Source organism: Tachyglossus aculeatus, chromosome 8 (assembly GCF_015852505.1).
Source record: "Tachyglossus aculeatus isolate mTacAcu1 chromosome 8, mTacAcu1.pri, whole genome shotgun sequence".
Taxonomy (NCBI): domain Eukaryota; kingdom Metazoa; phylum Chordata; class Mammalia; order Monotremata; family Tachyglossidae; genus Tachyglossus; species Tachyglossus aculeatus.
The window spans coordinates 23,640,920-23,660,655 of record NC_052073.1 but is presented as its reverse complement, the minus strand read 5'-3'; the positions used below and the strand labels follow the sequence as shown (position 1 = coordinate 23,660,655).

The 19,736-nt window shown below is 47.8% G+C and overlaps 1 protein-coding gene across 1 annotated transcript in view; it reads left to right on the top strand.

Annotated features, from left to right (window-relative positions):
• DLGAP4 (DLG associated protein 4) overlaps positions 1-19,736 on the top strand; it is a 310,968-nt gene that overhangs the window by 176,382 nt on the left and 114,850 nt on the right. The window contains 4 exon segments of the mRNA XM_038749996.1: positions 6,698-6,915; positions 10,339-10,453; positions 12,296-12,346; positions 14,331-14,574. Coding sequence (XP_038605924.1) covers positions 6,698-6,915; positions 10,339-10,453; positions 12,296-12,346; positions 14,331-14,574 — 628 coding nt within the window.

Genomic DNA, 19,736 nt, shown 5'->3' with positions numbered 1-19,736 from the left:
TGGAAGATAGGATCCTTGCCCTCAAGGAGCGTACAGTCTATCGGGGAAGCAGTATCCAGATCTCTGCACTGATTTCATATACTTCACGAAAGGAGTAGATGTACACTCGGGAAATCTCTTCGTAAATGTGGCTGCCTTGAAGGGTTTATTAATCAATCAATCAATCAATCGTATTTATTGAGCGCTTACTGTGTGCAGAGCACTGTACTAAGCGCTTGGGAAGTACAAGTTGGCAACATACAGAGACGGTCCCTACCCAACAGTGGGCTCGCAGTCTAGAAGGGGGAGACAGAGAACAAAACAAAACGTATTAACAGAATAAAAATAAATAGAACAAATAAATAGAATAAATATGTACAAGTAAAATAAATAAATAGAGTAATAAATATGTACAAACCTATAGTAAGTGCTTAGCATGTACCATAGTTATTAATGATCATTATTATTACTTTAATCAGCGATGGGCAGCGACCTTTCCCAAGTAAAATAAGTAGAGTAATAAATACGTACAAACATATATACATATTCATTCATTCATTCAATCATATTTATTGAGTGCTTACTGTGTGCAGAGCACTGTACTAAGCGCTTGGGAAGTACAAGTTGGCAACATACAGAGGCGGTCCCTACCCAACAGTGGGCTCGCAGTCTAGCAGGGGGAGACAGAGAACAAAACAAAACATATTAACAAAATAAAATAAATAGAATAGATAAGTGTAAGATTCCGAAGCTATTGCATGACAGCATTTCGATCTGAAATGTGATAGAGAAGCAGCGTGGCCTAGTAGATAGAGTGTGGGCCTGGCAGTTAGAAGGACCTGAGTTCTAATCCCAGCTCTGCCACTTAATAGCATTTATTAAGCGCTTAATATGTGCAAAGCACCGTTCTAAGTGCTGGGAAGGTTACTTGTCCCACGGCGGGGCTCACAGTCTTAATCCCCATTTTACAGATGAGGGAACTGAGGCACAGAGGAGTGAAGTGACTTGCCCAAAGTCACACAGCTGACAATTGGCGGAGCCGGGATTTGAACCCATGACCTCTGACTCCCAAGCCCGGGCTTTTTCCACTGAGCCACACTGCTTCTCTAGGTCACTTGTCTGCTGTGTGAACTTAGGCAAGACACTTCGCTTTTCTGGGCCTCAGTTACCTCATCTGTAAAATGGGGATTAAGATTGTGACAACCTGATTGTCTTGTATCTCCCCCAGTGCTTAGATGAGTGCATAGTGGGCACTGAAATACCATTAAAAAAAATGAAGACCGGGAACGTTTCTACCGACTTCATTGCAAGCACAGGCTTGGGAGTCAGGGACGTTGGTTCTAATCCTGGCTCCCCCACTTGTCTGCTGTGTGACCTTGGGCAAGTCACTGAACTTTATTATTCTATTTATTTTACTTGTACATATCTATTCTATTTATTTTATTTTGTTAATATGTTTGGTTTTGTTCTCTGTCTCCCCCTTCTAGACTGTGAGCCCACTGTTGGGTAGGGACTGTCTCTGTATGCTCCCAACTTGTACTTCCCAAGCGCTTAGTACAGTGCTCTGCACACAGTAAGCACTCAATAAATATGATTGATTGATTGAACTTTATTACTAATTATTACTATTAACAATTATTAATATTACTCTATTTTATTTGTACATATTTATTCTGTTTATTTTATTGTGTTCATATGTTTTGTTTTGTTGTCTGTCTTCCCCTTCTAGACTGTGAGCCCGCTGTTGGTTAGGGACCGTCTCTATATGTTGCCAACTTGGACTTCCCAAGCGCTTAGTACAGTGCTCTGCACATAGTAAGCGCTCAATAAATACGATTGATGATGATGATGATGATGTTGGGTAGGGACCATCTCTATATGTTGCCAGCTTGTACTTCCCAAACGCTTAGTCCAGTGCTCTGCACACAGTAAGTGCTCAATAAATACGATTGAATGAATGAATGAATGAATGAATGAATGAACTTCTCTGTGCCTCAGTCACCTCATCTGTAAAATGGCGGTTAAGACTGCGAGCCCCATGTGGGACAGGGACTGTGTCCAACCTGGTTACCTTGTATCTACCCCAGTGCTTTTAACAGCTTAACAAATACCATGGTTATTATTAGTATTACTCTTAGTACAGTGCCTGGTATGTAGTAAGCACTTAATGAATACCATTTTTTTAAAAAAAGGTCTAAAATGTGTTAGATGCACATTCCCTGTCAGGCTTAGCGGTACCGTCCTCATCAAACAGAACAAATTCTGAATTTTCCGAATGCCTCTCGGAGGCAGGGCAGAACCGGGCAGGTGTCCAGCGTGGCTGACGTCCAGCTCACTCCCGGGCGGCTTGTGTGCCGGCTCTGGTCCTCCCGAAGGAAAGAGCCGCCTTCCTGAAAGGCCCAGATGTGTCTGTAGAAGATAAGGGATCCTGTGGGTCAAAGGCAGCCAAGCGCCGGACAGCCGGAGGACAATTCTTCATGCTCCTGCCAAAGAAATAGGATGGACGGCGCTGCCTCGCTGGGACTTGCATAACCTGAAACTCCCGTTCCCGGCTTCCCTGATGAATGCTGTGGCTGAAATTCATTCATTCAATCGTATTTTTTGAGCGCTTACTGTGTGCAGAGCATCATCATCATCATCAATCGTATTTATTGAGCGCTTACTGTGTGCAGAGCACTGTACTGAGCTCTTGGGACGCACAAGTCGGCGACATATAGAGATGGTCCCTACCCAACAGCGGGCTCACAGTCTAGAAGGGGGAGACAGACAACAGAACAGCACATATTAACAAAATAAAATAAATAGAATACTAAATATGTACAAGTCAAATAGAGTAATAAATCTGTACAAACATATTCATTCATTCATTCAATCGTATTTGTCGAGCGCTTACTGTGTGCAGAGCACTGTACTAAGCCAGGGTCTCTTTTCCTCGGGGGCTTAATGGAAATTTTTATTAAGCACATACCATTTATCATCATCATCATCATCAATCGTATTTATTTATTTATTTATTTGATTTAATTTATTTAATTTGATTTAATTTTGATCAAATTTATTTGATTGATTTATTGATTTTTTATTTATTTATTTATGTAAATTAATCTGTAGTAGAACAAGGGTAGGTTTAAATTCCGATTATCTAATCGTCCCATATCACTAAAATGAACAAAATAAACATTTATAAACCTATACATGGGAAGTGTGAGAGTGACAATAATAAAAGCTGTGGCATTTGTTAAGCACTTATGTTCCACATGCTGGATAAATACGGAGTAATCGTATAGGACACTGTCCCTGCCTCATTTAGGGTATGGGGCAGATTGACCAGTATTCAGACACAGAGAGCATCAGTCTCCCACCCAGACCATTAGGGATAAGAATACTTTCCAGGCGCGGTCAGAGGCTCGTGGTGACCAGTTGCAAAATGGCCAGCCCAATGCTACCAAGAAAAATGTAGATTTTCCAGGAATTAAAAGCCTAGGACCCTGAGCCTTGGTGCCGTCAGCAGGCAGATTGCCGAGGCCCCAGAAAAAGAAATAAATGCTTCTCTGCCTCCATCTAGGCTCCGGTTAAGAATTACATTCAACTTTGGTTTGTTTATTCTCCGGAGAGGCAGAAACGCGTGGATGAAATTTGGCTCTGAGGATGTATGGATTTTATTAATAATAATAATAAAAATAATAATAATAATAATGGCATTTGTTAAGTGCTTACTATGTGCAAAGCACTGTTCTAAGTGCTGGGGGGGGATACAATGTGATCAAGTTGTCCCACATGGGGCTCACAGTCTTAATCCCCATTTTTACAGATGAGGCTCAGAGAAGTTAAGTGGCTTGCCCAAGGTCACACAGAAGAGTTGGGGTGGAGCCGGGATTCGAACCCATGACCTCTGACTCCAAAGCCCATGCTCTTTCCACTGAGCCACGCTGCTTCTCTAAAAATGGAAGTGATGCCTCCTAGCACCAAAGCTGTAATTCCGTAGGCTACTGCTGCTCGTAGTTGTTCTCCTGATTAAAACTGTGGTATTTCCAAAGTGCTCACCCTGTACCAAACACTGGGGATTCATCATCATCATCATCATCATCAATCGTATTTATTGAGCGCTTACTATGTGCAGAGCACTGTACTAAGCGCTTGGGAAGTACAAATTGGCAACATATAGAGACAGTCCCTACCCAACAGTGGGCTCACAGTCTAAAAGGGGGAGACAGAGACCAAAACCAAAAATACTAACAAAATAAAATGAAATAAATAGAATAGATATGTACAAGTAAAATAAATAAATGAATAAATAGAGTAATAAATATGTACAAACATATGTACATATATGCAGGTGCTGTGGAGAAGGGAAGGAGGTAAGATGGGGGGATGGAGAGGGGGACGAGGGGGAGAGGAAGGAAGGGGCTCAGTCTGGGAAGGCCTCCTGGAGGAGGTGAGTTCTCAGTAGGGCCTTGAAGGGAGGAAGAGAGCGAGCTTGGCGGTGAGGAGATTCATTTGTTCATTCATTCAATCGTATTTATTGAGCGCTTACTGTGTGCAGAGCACTGGACTAAGCGCTTGGGAAGTGCAAGTTGGCAACATATAGAGATGGTCACTAGCCAACAGCGGGCTCACAGTCTAGAAGGGGGAGACAGACAACAGAACAAAACATATTAACAAAATAAAATAAATAGAATAAATATGTACAAATAAAATGAATAGAGTAATAAATCCATACAAACATATATACATATATACAGGTGCTGTGAGGAGGCGGAGGAGGGAAAAAGGAAGGAGGGAGTTCAGTTTGGGAAGGCTTCCTCAGACCCAATTCCTGTTCCACTGGGGCTCATAATCTAAAAGGGGTGGGAGATCAGGCATTGTATCCCTATTTGAAACGGTATTTGCTAAGCGCTTACCATGTGTCAGGCCCCATACTAAATGCCAAGGTAGATCCAAGATAATCCGGGTCGGACTCCGTCCCTGTCCCACATGGGGCTCCCGGTCTTAATCCCCATTTTACAGACGAGGGAACTGAGGCCCGGGGAAGTTAAGAGACTTGGCCAAGGTCCCACGGCAGACAAGTGACCGAGCAGAAACCGAGTCTTCTTACGCCCAGGCCCGTGCTCTGTCCACTAGGCCAAACTGCTTCTCGGCAGCGTGGCTCAGTGGAAAGAGCCCGGGCTTTGGAGTCAGAGATCATGGGTTCAAATCCCTGCTCCGCCACTTGTCTGCTGTGTGACCTGGGGCAAGTCACTTCACTTCTCTGAGCCTCAGCTACCTCATCTGTTAAATGGGGATTAAAACTGTGAGCCCCATGTGGGACACCCTCATCGCCTTGTATCCCCCCCAGCGCTTAGAACAGTGCTTTACACATAGTAAGCGCTTAACAAATGCCATTATTATTATCATTATTATTATTATTATTATTATTATTATTATTATTATTATTATTATTATTATTATTATTATTATTATTATTCTCGGGCTGCTCCAAGGGCACCCATTCTGAGCCCCCATGGCTGGGAGCTAGAAAGGCTCTGACCCACGGAGTCCCCAAGGGCAGGCACTGATGAAGAAACAGAGGCACAGAAAAGTTAAGTGGCCTGACCCCAGTTTCCCCATATAGACTGTAAGCTCGTTGTGGGCATGTAATAAGCCTACCAACTCTGATTTATTTTGTATACATATTTATTCATTCATCCGATTGTATTTATTGAGCACTACTGTGCACAGAGCACTGTCCTAAGCACTTGGGAGTATGACAGTAGGCATGGGAATCAGAAGGAGCTGGGTTCTAATCCTGACACTTTTAGACTGTGAGCCCACTGTTGGGTAGGGACTGTCTCTATATGTTGCCAACTTGTACTTCCCAAGGGCTTAGTACAGTGCTCTGCACACAGTAAGCGCTCAATAAATGCGATTGATTGATTGATTGACACTGCTACTTGTCTGCCTGGTGGCCTTGGGCAAGTCTCTTCGCTTCTCTGAGCCTCAGCTACCTCATCTGCAAAATGGGGATTGAGACTGTGAGCCTCATGTGGGACTCTACCTCTCCATCCCCCCGCCCCGCCTTACCTCCTTCCCTTCCCCACAGCACCTGTATATATGTATATATGTTTGTACGGACTTATTACTCTATTTATTTATTTATTTTACTTGTACATATCTATTCATTTAATTTTGTTAATAGGTTTTGTTTTATTCTCTGTCTCCCCCTTCTAGACTGTGAGCCCACAGTTGGGTAGGGACTGCCTCTATATGTTGCCAACTTGTACTTCCCAAGCGCTTAGTCCAGTGTTGTGCACACAGTAAGCGCTCAATAAATACGATTGATTGATTGATTGATTGATTGACATCCAACCCAATTTGCTCGTATTCACCCAGTGCTCAGTACAATTCCTAAACAAATGCCATAATTATTATTCCTTTTCTTCTTATTATTATTAACCTAACGGATATAACGGATTCCCTGCCCACGACGAGCTTACAGTCTGGAGACGAGCTTGCAATCTAGAGAAGAGCTTACGGTCCAGAGACCTCCTCTCATTCTGAATGAGCCGTTTGGAGCAGGCAATCAGACAATTTCTCAGTTCTACGGTAACCGTGGATCTTATGCATACGAGATTAATAGGAAAACCAGTTTACCACACATCACAGGTTCATGGGACGTAATGCGATGGTGACATTTGGCTGTCTTGGTCTTATCTCAACCCAAGTGTCCGGTCTCTCGCAGGTGCCGCAAGGCGAGTGGAACAGCACGCTGTCCCGGGAAACCGACAGCGAGATCCCGTGTCGCCGCATGAGGAGCGGGAGTTACATCAAGGCCATGGGGGACGAGGACAGCGAGGACTCGGAGAACAGTCCAAAACCGTCCCCCAAAACTGCCGCTCGGAGACAGAGTTACCTCAAGGCCACCCAGCAGTCCCTGAGCGAGCAGAGCACAGCCCACAGGTACTCAGCTCACCCTCTCGCCCCCCAGCTGCTCTTCTCTTCTTTTATGGTACTTGTTGAGCGCTTACGACGTGCCAGGCACTGCATTAAGCGTTGGGGGGAGGTACGAGATCATCGGATTGGACACCTTCCAAGTCAGGGGGAGAATTGACTCCCCATTTTACAGCTGAGGCAACGGAGGCACAGAACAGCGAAGCGACTTGCCCTATCTCACGCGAGGCAGGATTAGAACCCAGGTCCCCCGACTGGGGTCCCTTCCACTGCTTCCCTGTTTCCTCAGGGATAGCCATCTGTCCGGGGTTGAGCCCTGAATCCAGGAAGGAAGCGCGGATCCGGTGCACAGCAAACTATCGGGGAAGAGGATGGATGGAGGGAAGGACGGAGCCTGGAGATGGGCTCAGTTTGGGGGCTGCTTAAAGCCATGGGCTAGAAGCTGCAGGGAAGAGGCCTGCAATTCCTGGCCAGGTGAATTTCCCAGATGCTCCCAGGAAAAGCTGTTTTTTTAAGCGAGTTCTCATTGCCACCCTGTGGCCAACCAGGCTGATGTCTCAAACTGGAGGCCTTCCCAAAGAAAACCTCTGCTCCCTGAGTCCCTTCATTCATTCAGTACTATTTAGTGAGCGCTTACTGTGTGCAGAGCACTGTACTAAGTGCTCCCCCTCCTTCCTCTCCTCCCCCATCCCCCCCACCTTACCTCCTTCCCCTCCCCACAGCACCTGTAGATATGTTTGTACATATTTATTACTTTATTTTATTTGTACATATTTATTCTATTTATTTTATTTTGTTAATATGTTTTGTTTTGTTCTCTGTCTCCCCCTTCTAGACTGTGAGCCCACTGTTGGGTAGGGACCGTCTCTAGATGTTGGGAGTATGAGAGTAGGCATGGGAATCAGGAGGAGCTGGGTTCTAATCCTGACACGGCCACTTGTCTGCCGGGTGACCTTGGGCAAGTCTCTTCGCTTCTCTGGGCCTCAGCTACCTCATCTGTAAAATGGGGATTGAGACTGTGAGCCTCATGTGGGACTCCCCCCTCTCCATCCCCCCCCCAACCCCGCCTTACCTCCTTTCCTTCCCCACAGCACCTGTATATATGTATATATGTTTGTACGGATTTATTACTCTATTTATTTATTTATTTTACTTGTACATATCTATTCTATTTATTTTATTTTGTTAATATGTTTTGTTTTGTTCTGTTTCCCCCTTCTAGACTGTGAGCCCACTGTTGGGTAGGGACCGTCTCTATACGTTGCCAACTTGTACTTCCCAAGCACTTAGTACAGTGCTCTGCACACAGTAAGCGCTCCATAAATACAATTGAATGAATGTTGGGTAGGGACCGTCTTTATATGTTGCCAACTTGTACTTCCCAAGCGCTTAGTACAGTGCTCTGCACCCAGTAAGTGCTCAATAAATACGATTGAATGAATGTTGGGTAGGGACCGTCTCTATATGTTGCCAACTTGTACTTCCCAAGCGCTTAGTACAGTGCTCTGCACACAGTAAATGCTCAATAAATACGATTGATGATGATGTTGATACAGTGCTCTGCACACAGTAAGCGCTCAATAAATACGATCGAATGAATGAATGAATGAACTAAGTGCTTGGGAGAGTAATGCAACAATAAGCAGACCCCCTCGTTTGCGGCTTTTCCTTCCAAGTTCTTCCCAGGTCTGGGTGTCTCTTACAGCAGCAGAGTAACGGCCCGCGGCCTAGAGAAGTATTGCCGGGATGTTGTACTCTCCCGAGTGCTTAGTACGGTGCTCTGCAGCTGTTCAGGAAATACCATGGATTGATTTATTGAGGGCACCAGGCAGACCTGACAAATCAAACTGGGGCCAAAAGATAGACAGATACTACTACGCTTCCATCTCAAGGTAGATCCCGATTTCTGGGGTGTAAAGGGCATCTCCGTGACTGTTCATTCATCTTGGGGTTGGTTAAGCGCGTATTGTGTGCCAAGCACTGTGCCAAGCGCTGGGGTAGACAAACAACAATCAGGTCTGCCTGACACCGTCGCTTGTCCCACGTGGGGCTCACTAAGTGGGGGAGGCTTGGGTCTGTTCCTCACCCTTGTAGCCTCTTCACTAGGCCAGCCAGCAGGACCACAGATCCCACAGGAAAGTGTCACTGGTGTAATCAATCAATCAATCGATCAATCGTATTTATTGAGCCCTTACTGTGTGCAGAGCACTGTACTAAGCGCTTGGGAAGTACAAGTTGGCAACATATAGAGACAGTCTCTACCCAACAGTGGGCTCAGGACGAGGCCTCGCTGGTCTCACTGTGTCTTTCCCGAGAAAAGCCACAAAGTAGAAGGAGTAGTGTCCTCGGGAGAACATCCAATTCCATCCTGACCTAAACACAAGGCCTTCGGAGAGCACGACTTCTGAAGTGCCGGGTTTTTTTTCCTTCACTTTATTTCTCATCACTCCCCCTCAACCGCAAATACCCAGAACAGGACGGACCTGAAAGGGCCCTGGTTTCCGACCCCTGTTCATTCATTCAGTTCATTCAATCGTATTTATTGAGCGCTTACTGTGTGCAGAGCACTGTACTAAGCGCTTGGGAAGTCCAAGTTGGTGACGTATAGAGACGGTCCCTACCCAACAGTGGGCTCACGGCCTAGAAGAGTGGGCTCACAGTCTAGAAGACTGCGTTCTCCCTCCTGCTTAGACCGTGAGCCCGGCATGGGACAGAGACTTTGTCTGATCTGATTATCTTGTGTCTACCCCAGAGATTAGTACGGTGCTTGACACCTATTAAGTGCTAAACATATATAATAATAATAATAACAACAATAATAATAATAATAATAGCCCTCCCCGTGCAGGTGCCAGTAAACACCTTCCCGCACCCCAGGGCTGTGTCTACCTGGATTCATTCGTATTTACTGAGCGCTTACTGTGTGCAGAGCACTGTACTAAGCGCTTGGGAAAAGCCGGATGCTCCCAGGTTGCTAGTACAGTGCCGTGCTGCACCCGGTAAGCTCTCAATCAATGCCATTGGTTAACCGGCTGATAAAACACACCAGAGACTTGATTTTGCAGTTCAGAAAACAGCCCAAATTGGGGAATGACTGGCCAGAAATCTTTCCCACCCACCCAATACTTCCTAACTTCAGGGCTTGGCGACAGTGGGGAGAGGACGAGAGAATCGATTCATTCATCAGTGGTATTTGTTGAGCGTTTACCAGGGGCAGAGCACTGTACTGAGTGCTGGGGTGAGTACAACACGACAGAATTAGCAGGCATGAGCCCTGCCTATAATGAGCTTAAGCTAGAGGGGGGAGATCATCTAGAGAGAAGTCAGGAGATGCAGAGACACCCAAGACAGCCCTAGCCCCTGACCGTATTTGCGACCCGATGGGATGTGGATGTGAGCCCCGTATCTCCCCCCGTCCCCCTCCTCCCACAGGAGCCTGGACTGCCTGGACTCTGTCGATATCCTGATGCCCTCCAAGTTCCCAAGCTGGGAGGAGGAATTCAACCCCATCAGTGAGAGCGTCACTGAGGCCAGCTGCATTAACCAGGTGGGTGGGGGAGAGAGGGGTTGGATGGAAGGGGGGGGGGCTGGGAGAATGGAGTGGGAGGGAATAAAAGAAGAATTAGGATCTGCGAAGGGGCCCTGGCTGGAAGGGACTTTCTTCTCTCTCTCTTTTTCTAAAATAATATTCGTTAAGTGCTTACTAGGTGCCAGGCACCGACCTAAGCGCTGAGGTAGATACAAGCTGATCAGGTCGGACACAGCCCCTGTCCCACGTGCGACTCACGATCTTAGTCCCCATTCTGCAGGTGAGGTAACTGAGGCACAGAGAAGTTAACTGACTTGCCCAAAGTCACACAGCTGACATGTGGCGGAGCCGGGATTAGAACCCACAACCTCTGATGCCCAAGCCCGGGCTCTTTCCACTGAACATCCAAAGTGCTGTCATCGCCTTTCTCCTTTGCCCATCACCTTTTAATGAGTCTGCCTCCCTTCCAGGAACATTTAATAGCTTTTTGGGTACTTTAACAAAAAAAAAGAAAAGGAAATGAACAAAGTCCAAAACAAGCGGGCTGCCCACGATGAGCTAAGGAGTCACCTCAGCTCCCAACCCAGCTCCTCCCTCCCTCCCACCATCTCTCTTTACATTCCTCCAGCTCCGACAAGTAGCCCCTCCATTCCACCAAACCCATCACATCCATCACACCTTCTACAATGCTAACCGCTTAGCACAGTGTTCTGCACTCAGTAAGCACTCAGTAAATACCATTGTCCATGGGCCGAAATGGCGCTGAGGGGACGCTGTGGTCTGGAGTGGTGGGAGAATGTCCCTCGGAGGGGGGAAATGCAAGAATGGAGCAGGATGTTGAAATTGAGACTCTAAAAAGGGGAGAGGTTTCAGTGGATATCACCCCAGGAATCTCCAGAAGCCAAAGATCCGGGACTCAGAAGCTTCCGGAGTGAGGCAGTCAGAATGCCCCACTGTCCTTGGGATGCTGGAGGCGGAAGGGGTGAATTCTGGCCCCCCAAGAGTTCCCTGCAAAGCGAAGAGGCTCCAGGTAGGATCAGCGTTCTCGACTGCTCAGGTGATGTCCTCTCAGGGACAAAGAAGAACCACCTTTTTTTTGTTGGAAAGAAGGGGAGAGGGAAGCAAACACCTTCCCCTACCTCTACGTCCTCCAACAAAGACCTGTCCTTATTAGTAGTATTATCGTTGTTGTTAAGAATAATGTCGTATTTGTGTGTGCCAAGCACTGTACTAAATGGTAGGATAGCTACAAGATAATCAGGTCCCATATGGGGTTTGCAGTCTAAGTAGGAGGGGGAACAGGTATCGAGTCCCCATTTTTCAGGTGAGGGAACTGAGGCACAGAGAAGTTCAAGTGACTTGCCCAAGATCACACAACAGGTATGTGGCAGAGCCGAGTTTAGAACCCAGGTTCTCTGACACCCAAGCCCGTGCTCTTTCCACTGGGCTACGCTTCCTTATCCACCATATGAGACCATCTGGGGAGGGAGAGCTGGAATCCTCTAGATCGTGAGCTCATTTTGTGGGCAGGGAGTGGGTCTGTTATTGTACTGTACTCTCCCAAGCGCTTAGTACAGAGTGCTTTGCGCACTTTAAGCACTCAATAAATACAATGGAATGAAGGAATGAAGGAAAATCCAGGACTCCTGACCACATATGGCATCTGAAACCATTGCCACTCTCCCAGGAGAACCCCCCGTTATATCTTTCTCCCCCTTACACAACGTCGCACAGAGCCCGGAAGTTTAAGACGCCCAAGTATTCCGGTATCGGCAGCTTTCCAAAGGTTGCAAAGCCCAAGAAAGATTGGGACCTACCTTGGTCTGCCCCTTTAACCTTCCCCAACTCTCTCTTCCACAGATATTTGGACAGGCCTCATTTATTCCTCAGATATTTACCCATGACGAGCAGGTACAGTATGTTTCCCCTGTTTGTCTTGCCCTGGTTTCTTCTCTCCCCTGGGGTCCCGCCTCAAACCTGCCCAGCAACACCGCTGGGGATGATGTCCAGGAGCCAGAGCAATGGAGAAGCTCCAAGAAGCACTAGACTCCCATTTGCAACTCCGTAAAGGTGTATAATAATAGTGGTATTTGTTAAGCGCTTACTATGTGCCAAGCACTGTTCTAGACACTAAAATAGGTACAAGCTAATCAGCTTGGATACAGTCCCTGTCCCATGTGGGGCTCCCGCTCTTAACCCCCATTTTTCAGATGAGGTACCTGAGGCATGGGCAAGTTAAGTGACTTGTCCAAGGTCACACTGCAGACGAGGGGTGGAGTCAGGATTAGAACCCAGGTCCTCCTGACTCCCAGAGGATACCTCATGCAAATGAGATCGCAACCTCCACCCGCCTCCCAAGCCCCTGCCCAGACAGGCCTGCAGGATCGAACTCTGGGGCGGGGATGAGGGAGGTTGATGGTTGAATTCATGGGGATGAAAGGGAGAAGGGTCATGAAAGATATTTTAGGGCAGGGGTGGGATGGTTGGCTACTAGCATTATTGCCGTTAAAGGTTGGGATCTCCCATAAGCTTGGCTTTGTAGCTCTCCTCCAGCGAAGGATCCCCAAAACGAAACTCCCGCTTTTCCGTGAGTGTCAAAGGAAAGGGGGAGATGGACTCTGTTCACAAAACTTGAAGTCATTCCCAGATATCCCCCAAGTCAACACCCATCCACACCCCCGTACATTTCCCCCGGGTGACCAACTCTTTAGCTTAGCTTGCTTTTTCTCCCAAGGTCAGTGAAACCCATCCAAGAGAACTGAACTTTTCCCTTACTCCGACCTGCTCAAAAAGATCGCATTCCCCGAATCGGGGCCACCATGCATATCTACTCATCACCATCCATATACACCAGACCGCCACGTTCCCCACCTTCAAAGCATTATTAAGGTCACATCTCCTCCAAGAGGTCTTCCCCCATAAAACCCTCTTTCCCCTGATTCCCTCTCCCTTCTGTGTCATCTATGTGCTTGGATCTGTTCCCTTTGGGCATTTGGTATTCACCCCACCCTGAGTTCTACAGCCCTAATAATAATAATAATAATAATAATGGCATTTGTTAAGCACTTACTATGTGCAAAGCACTGTTCTAAGCGCTGGGGAGGGTACAAGGTGATCAGGTTGTCCCACATGGGACTCACAGTTTTACTCCCCATTTTACAGATGAGGTAACAGGCACAGAGAAGTCAATGCCCAAAGTCACACAGCTGACAAGCGGCAGAGCTGGGATTTGAACACATGACCTCTGACTCCCAAGCCCGGGCTCTTTCCACTGAGCCACTCTGCTTCTCTAATATACATAACTGTAAACTGTTATTATTATTTTATGGTATTTTCTTTTATTCTATGTGCCAGGCACTATAATCAGTGCAGAAATAAATAAATTATGGGGCTGGGCAATGCTGAAGAGGGGGGGAAAGAGGGAATGAGCGTTTATTCAGAGAAGGCCTCTTGGAGGAGATGTTTCTTCAGTAAGAAAGAGATGGACGATGAGGAAGAGGTGGAAGAGGAGAGGAAGGAGGAGGAGGCAGGAAAGGAAGGGAAGGAGAGAGGAGGAGCATTATGGTGGCAGTGGGCCTTCATTAGGAAATCCAAACTCATGACTTAATTCCCAGAAGTTCTTGGTTCCAAGCAAATATTTGAAGGAACTTCCCGTCAGGACTGACAGCGGCAGCCCTCAGCAGGGCCCACTGTCAGGGAAGAGCCGGAAGGTCTGTCTCCTCTGATCGGGATCACAGGACAAGGGTGGAAAATGTCCCGAAGGACCGATCTCCTCCAGTCCTCCCCGGGTCTCGTCCAGAGGCAGAAGTCCCGCCGCCGCCTCTGACTAGCTCCAGCCGTTCCGACCCCTACCCCCAACTGATCCTTCTCCTCCCCACCCCCTGTCCCCTGGCAGGTCAGGGAGGCCGAGCTGAGTGACCAGTACGAGACGGAGGCAGCGTGTGAGTCGGCCTACAGCGAGGCGGAATCCGCCGCCGCCGAGGTCCTGGATCTGCCTCTGCCCAGCTATTTCCGCTCCCGGAGTCACAGTTATCTCCGAGCCATCCAGGCGGGCTGCTCCCAGGACGAGGACAGCATCTCCCTCCAGTCCCTCTCCCCACCGCCAACTGGAAGCATTGGCAGCAGTCGCACGCTCCCCAGTAAGTCCCACTGGGCGGAGGAGGGGAGAGGGGAAGGCAAGAGGGAGCGAGGGTGGGATTCAGCCATGGAGCCGTGGAAGATTCTGGGGTTGAAGGCTGGCTTAGGCTGGGGGTGGCCCTGTCGGGCTGGGCTTGGACGTCCATCCAGCACCAGAGGAGCCTGTTCTGGGGTGCGTGGGTGGGCGTGGTGGGGCTTCTGACACTCTGGCAGAGCAGGCAGGACCCGTGCAATGTCATGCTTCCAGAGATTTATGGTCTGGTCTACAGGGCGCAGTGGGTAAAGCTTGGGCCTGAGTTCTAATCCCGACTTGGCAGGAACATTACGGTCTAATGGATGGAGCCCAGGCCCGGGAGTTAGAAGTTAGAAGATCACACTTGTTTGTTGTGTGATCCCGGGCAGGTCACTTCACTTCTCTGCTCTACAGTTACCTCACCTGTAAAATGGGCATTAAGACTGTGAGCCCCAAGTGGGACAACCCGATTACCTTGGATCCTCCCCAGCGTTTAGAACAGGGCTTGGCACATAGTAAGCGCTTAACAAATACCATCACTATTATTGTTATTATTATTACTACTGTCCTCTGAATGACCCCGGGTGAGTCATTTAGCTTCTCTGTGCTTCAGTTTCCTCAACGGCATCCTGGTCAGTTTCCGGTTTCCAGTTTTTCACTTTCCTGGTCAGCCAGGAGCCAAAGTCAGGCTGGACCTTTATGGGCGCTGCGCATCTCGCCACTTACAGATGGATAGAGGAGGGAACTGTTGTTGAGAACTGGCCTGTTGTTGTCCGTGGAGAACCAAACAAAGGCATAGCCGATGAAGACACGGAGAAACAGTGTCGTCTAGTGAATAGAGCACAGGCCTGCAAGTCAGAAGGACCTGGGTTCTAATCCCGGCTCGCCTCTTGTCTGCTGTGTAACTCTAGGCAAGTCACTCCACTTCTCTGGGCTTCAGTTCTAACTCCCTTCTGACTCCTAGGCCTTTGTTCTACCCACTAGACCACCCTGCTTAAGAGTAGGTATGGCACACCGAGAGGTGGCTGTAAGATATCATTTGCATCAGTACCTCCTGGGTCCCTCAGAACTGAGTACACTGCTCACCAAAGGGGCAGGGGGTAAACTGTGCCCAGTCCCAGCCCCCGGGGCCAAGAGAGAGGTGGCTGGCACCTCAGGGCGCTGCTTTCAGCTGCAGAGAAGTTGACACGGAGCCTGAAGGCCTTAAAAATAAAAAAATAGAGTGGCTGTCCATCCCCTAGGTCTAACTCAGTAGGTCCAATGAGGAAGAGGTGGAAGAGGAGAAGAAGGAGGAAAGGGGAGGAGAGAGAGGGAGCAGGATGGTTCTTTAGGAAATCCAAACTCAGCTTAATCCCAGAAGTTCTTGGTTCAAGGCTAATATTTGAAGGAAATTCCTACCCATCTCCCATCAGGACTGGCAGCAGCAACCCTCAGCAGGGCTCACCGTCAAGGAAGATCCGGAAGATCGGGGTCACAGGCCAGGGAGCGGGGCAGCTGTCATGCCCAGCAGCTCCCTGCCTCCAAGAAGTGAGGCCAGAGAGCTTCTGTCCCAACCCATTCCCTCCTCTGATCGAGTGCAGACTTGAGTGGGGCCAGCCTTGTTCTGTCAGGGATACAGCCGGGCATTAACCCGGTCCAGATGCAGGGGCCTGGCCTCTATGACCTCCGGAGCCCCATTGCAGCTCTGGGATTCTTGAATTTGTGGCGCTGGCTATTGTGAAGAACCCAGAGTTGGACACGGTCCCTGCCCTGGGGTTGCTTAGACAGTGGAGCCACTCACAAGCTTGGAAAGGACAGAGAACCATATTCAGGCGTGGAAATGGTGCCAGCGGAGTGGAGTCTCTTAGGATATCCAGTGGGGCCCAGTCTGGCGATCCCGCAGGAAGAGTTTATTGGAAAGAGCCTTGGCTTGGAAGTCAGGAGACCTGGGTTCTAAACCCACCTCCGCCATTTGCCTCCTGGGGGACCTCGGCCAAGTCGCTTGACTTCTCTGTTCCTCAGTTTCGTCAACTATAAATTGGAGATGAAACGTGCCCTCCCTCCCCCTTAGACTGTAAGCTTCATGTAGGACCGGGATAGTTGCATTGAATTTACCCCAGTGGGATCCCAGTGTGTGGGATCTCCAAAGGGTCTGACACAGCAGGCAGTTTGTCCCACGACAGCTCGGGCAACTGAATACCCAATTTAGGGGTGCACTCCACTCCCCGAAATTCACCAAGGCTTGTGAAAGGCACACTGCACGTCGCCAGCTTCCAACTCAAGTCAGTCAGCCAGTCAGTCGGATTTATTGAATGCTTACTGTGTGCGGAGCACTGTATTAAGCGCGGGGAGAGTACAGTAGAACAATAAATAGACACATTCCCAGGCCACAATGACCTATAGCCTAGAGGGAGAGACAGACATTATTAGAAATAAATTACAAGAGAAGCAGCGTGGCTCAGTGTAAAGAGCCCGAGCTTGGGAGTCAGAGGTCATGGGTTCAAATCCCGACTCCGCCAATTGTCAGCTGGGTGACTTTGGGCAAGTCACTTAACTTCTCCTCAGTTACCTCATCTGTAAAATGGGGATAAAGACTGAGAGCCCCACGTGGGGCAACCTGATCACCTTGTATCCTCCCCAGCACTTAAAACAGTGCTTTGCACATAGTAAGTGCTTAATAAATGCCATTATTGTTATTATTATTATTATTAACTCAAGAACTCTCATTAATAGCCGGTCTGGCCAGACACAACTCTGGCCCTAGAAACTGAACCAGTGGTGGTGTCATTTGGGAATGTGGAGAATAATGGGATGGAAAGATGGCTAGGAGGACAGTCGCCTTATTCTCCAGATATTGGGTCAATCCCAGGAACAGACCCCAACGGCCTTTGGAGAAATCAGTGTGGCCTAGTGGATAGAGCATGGTCCTCGGAGTCAGAAGGACCTGGGTTCTAATCCTAGCTCCACCATTCAACTGCTGTGTGGGTGATTGTGGGCAAGTCATTTAGCTCCTCTGTGCCTCAGTTACGTCTTCTGCAAAATGGGGATTAAGACTCGAAGCTCGTCCTCTAGACTGTAATAAGCTCGTTGTGGGCAGGGAATGTGTCTGTTGGTTGTTATATTGTATTCTCCCAAGTGCTTAGTACAGTGCTCTGCATACAGTAAGCTCTCAATAAATACAATCGAATGAGCAAATGAACGACTGTAAGCTTCACATGGGACTCTATATGTTGCCAACTTGTACTTCCCACGCGCTTAGTACGGTGCTCTGCACACAGTAAGCGCTCAATAAATACAATCGAATGAACAAATGAACGACTGTAAGCCTCACATGGGACTCTATATGTTGCCAACTTGTACTTCCCAAGCGCTTAGTACAGTGCTCTGCACACAGTAAGTGCTCAATAAATACAATCGAATGAACAAATGAACGACTGTAAACCTCAAATGGGACTCTATATGTTGCCAACTTGTACTTCCCAAGCGCTTAGTACACTGCTCTGCACACGGTAAGCGCTCAGTAAATACAATCGAATGAACAAATGAAGGACTGTAAGCCTCACATGGGACTCTATATGTTTCCAACTTGTACTTCCCAAGCGCTTAGTACAGTGCTCTGCACACAGTAAGCACTCAATAAATACAATCAAATGAACAAATGAACGACTGTAAGCCTCACATGGGACTCTATATGTTGCCAACTTGTACTTCCCAAGTGCTTAGTACAGTGCTCTGCACACAGTAAGCGCTCAATAAATACAATCAAATGAACAAATGAACGACTGTAAGACTCACATGGGACTCTATATGTTGCCAACTTGTACTTCCCAAGTGCTTAGTACAGTGCTCTGCACACAGTAAGCACTCAATAAATACGATTGAATGAATGAATGGGACATGGACTGTGTTGAACCGGATTAAATTGTTCTTGTATCGTACTCCCCCGAGCTCTTAGAACAGTGCTCTGCACGTAGTAAGCTCTCAGTAAATGCAATTGATTGATTGATCGATCGATTATATCTACCCCAGCGCTTAGTACAGTGACTGGAATGCCGCTGTGGGCAGGGAATGTGTCTGTTTATGGTTGTATTGTAATGATGGCATTTACTAAGCACTTACTATGTGCAAAGCACTGTTCCAAGCTCTGGGGGAATACAAGGTGATCAGGTTGTCCCACGTGGGGCTCACAGTCTTAATCCCCATCTTACAGATGAGGTAACTGAGGCCCAGAGAAGTTAAGTGACTTGCCCAAAGTCACACAGCTGACAAGTGGCAGAGCCGGGATTTGAATCCATGACCTCTGACTCCAAAGCCCGTGTTTTTTCCATTGAGCCACACTGCTTCTCAAGCGCTTGTACTCTCCTAAGCGCTTGGTACAGTGCTCGGCGCACAATAAGCACTCAGTAAATCTAATTAAGTGAGAGGTCTTGGGTTCCATTTGCGGCTCCGCCACTGATCAGCTGTGTGACTTTGGGCAAGTCACTTAACTTCTCTTGCCTCTGTGACCTCATTTGTAAAATGGGGATTAAGACTGTGAGCCCCACAAGAGACAACCTGATTACCTTGTATCTTCCCCAGCGCTTAGAACAGTGCTTGGCACATAGTAAGTGCTTAACAAATGCTATTATTATTATTATTATTATTATTATTATTATTATGTACCTTAAAAACAAAACAAAAACCCTTTACCCAGGAGAGGGAAGGGTTTCAAAGCAGCGTGGCTCTTAGTGGAAAGAGCCCGGGCTTGGGAGCCAGAGGTCATGGGTTCGAATTCTGACTCCGCCACTTGTCAGCTGTGTGACTTTGGGCAAGTCACTTCACTTCTCTGGGGCCTCAGTTCCCTCATCTGGAAAATGGGGATGAAGACTGTGAGCCCCACACGGGACAACCTGATCGCCTTAAGACTGTGAGCCCCCCTGGGGACAACCTGATTGCCTTGTAACCTCCCCAGCGCTTAGAACAGTGCCTTGCACCTAGTAAGCACTTAATAAATGCCACTATTATTATTGTTATTATTATTGTATCCCCCCCAGCGCTTAGAACAGTGCTTTGCACATAGTAAGCGCTTAACCAATGCCATCATCACAGTGCACATTTTCCTCCTGCGATGCCGGCACAGACCACAGTCTGTCTAGCAGGAGGAGCCCTGTACCAGCCAGATCACCTTGCATC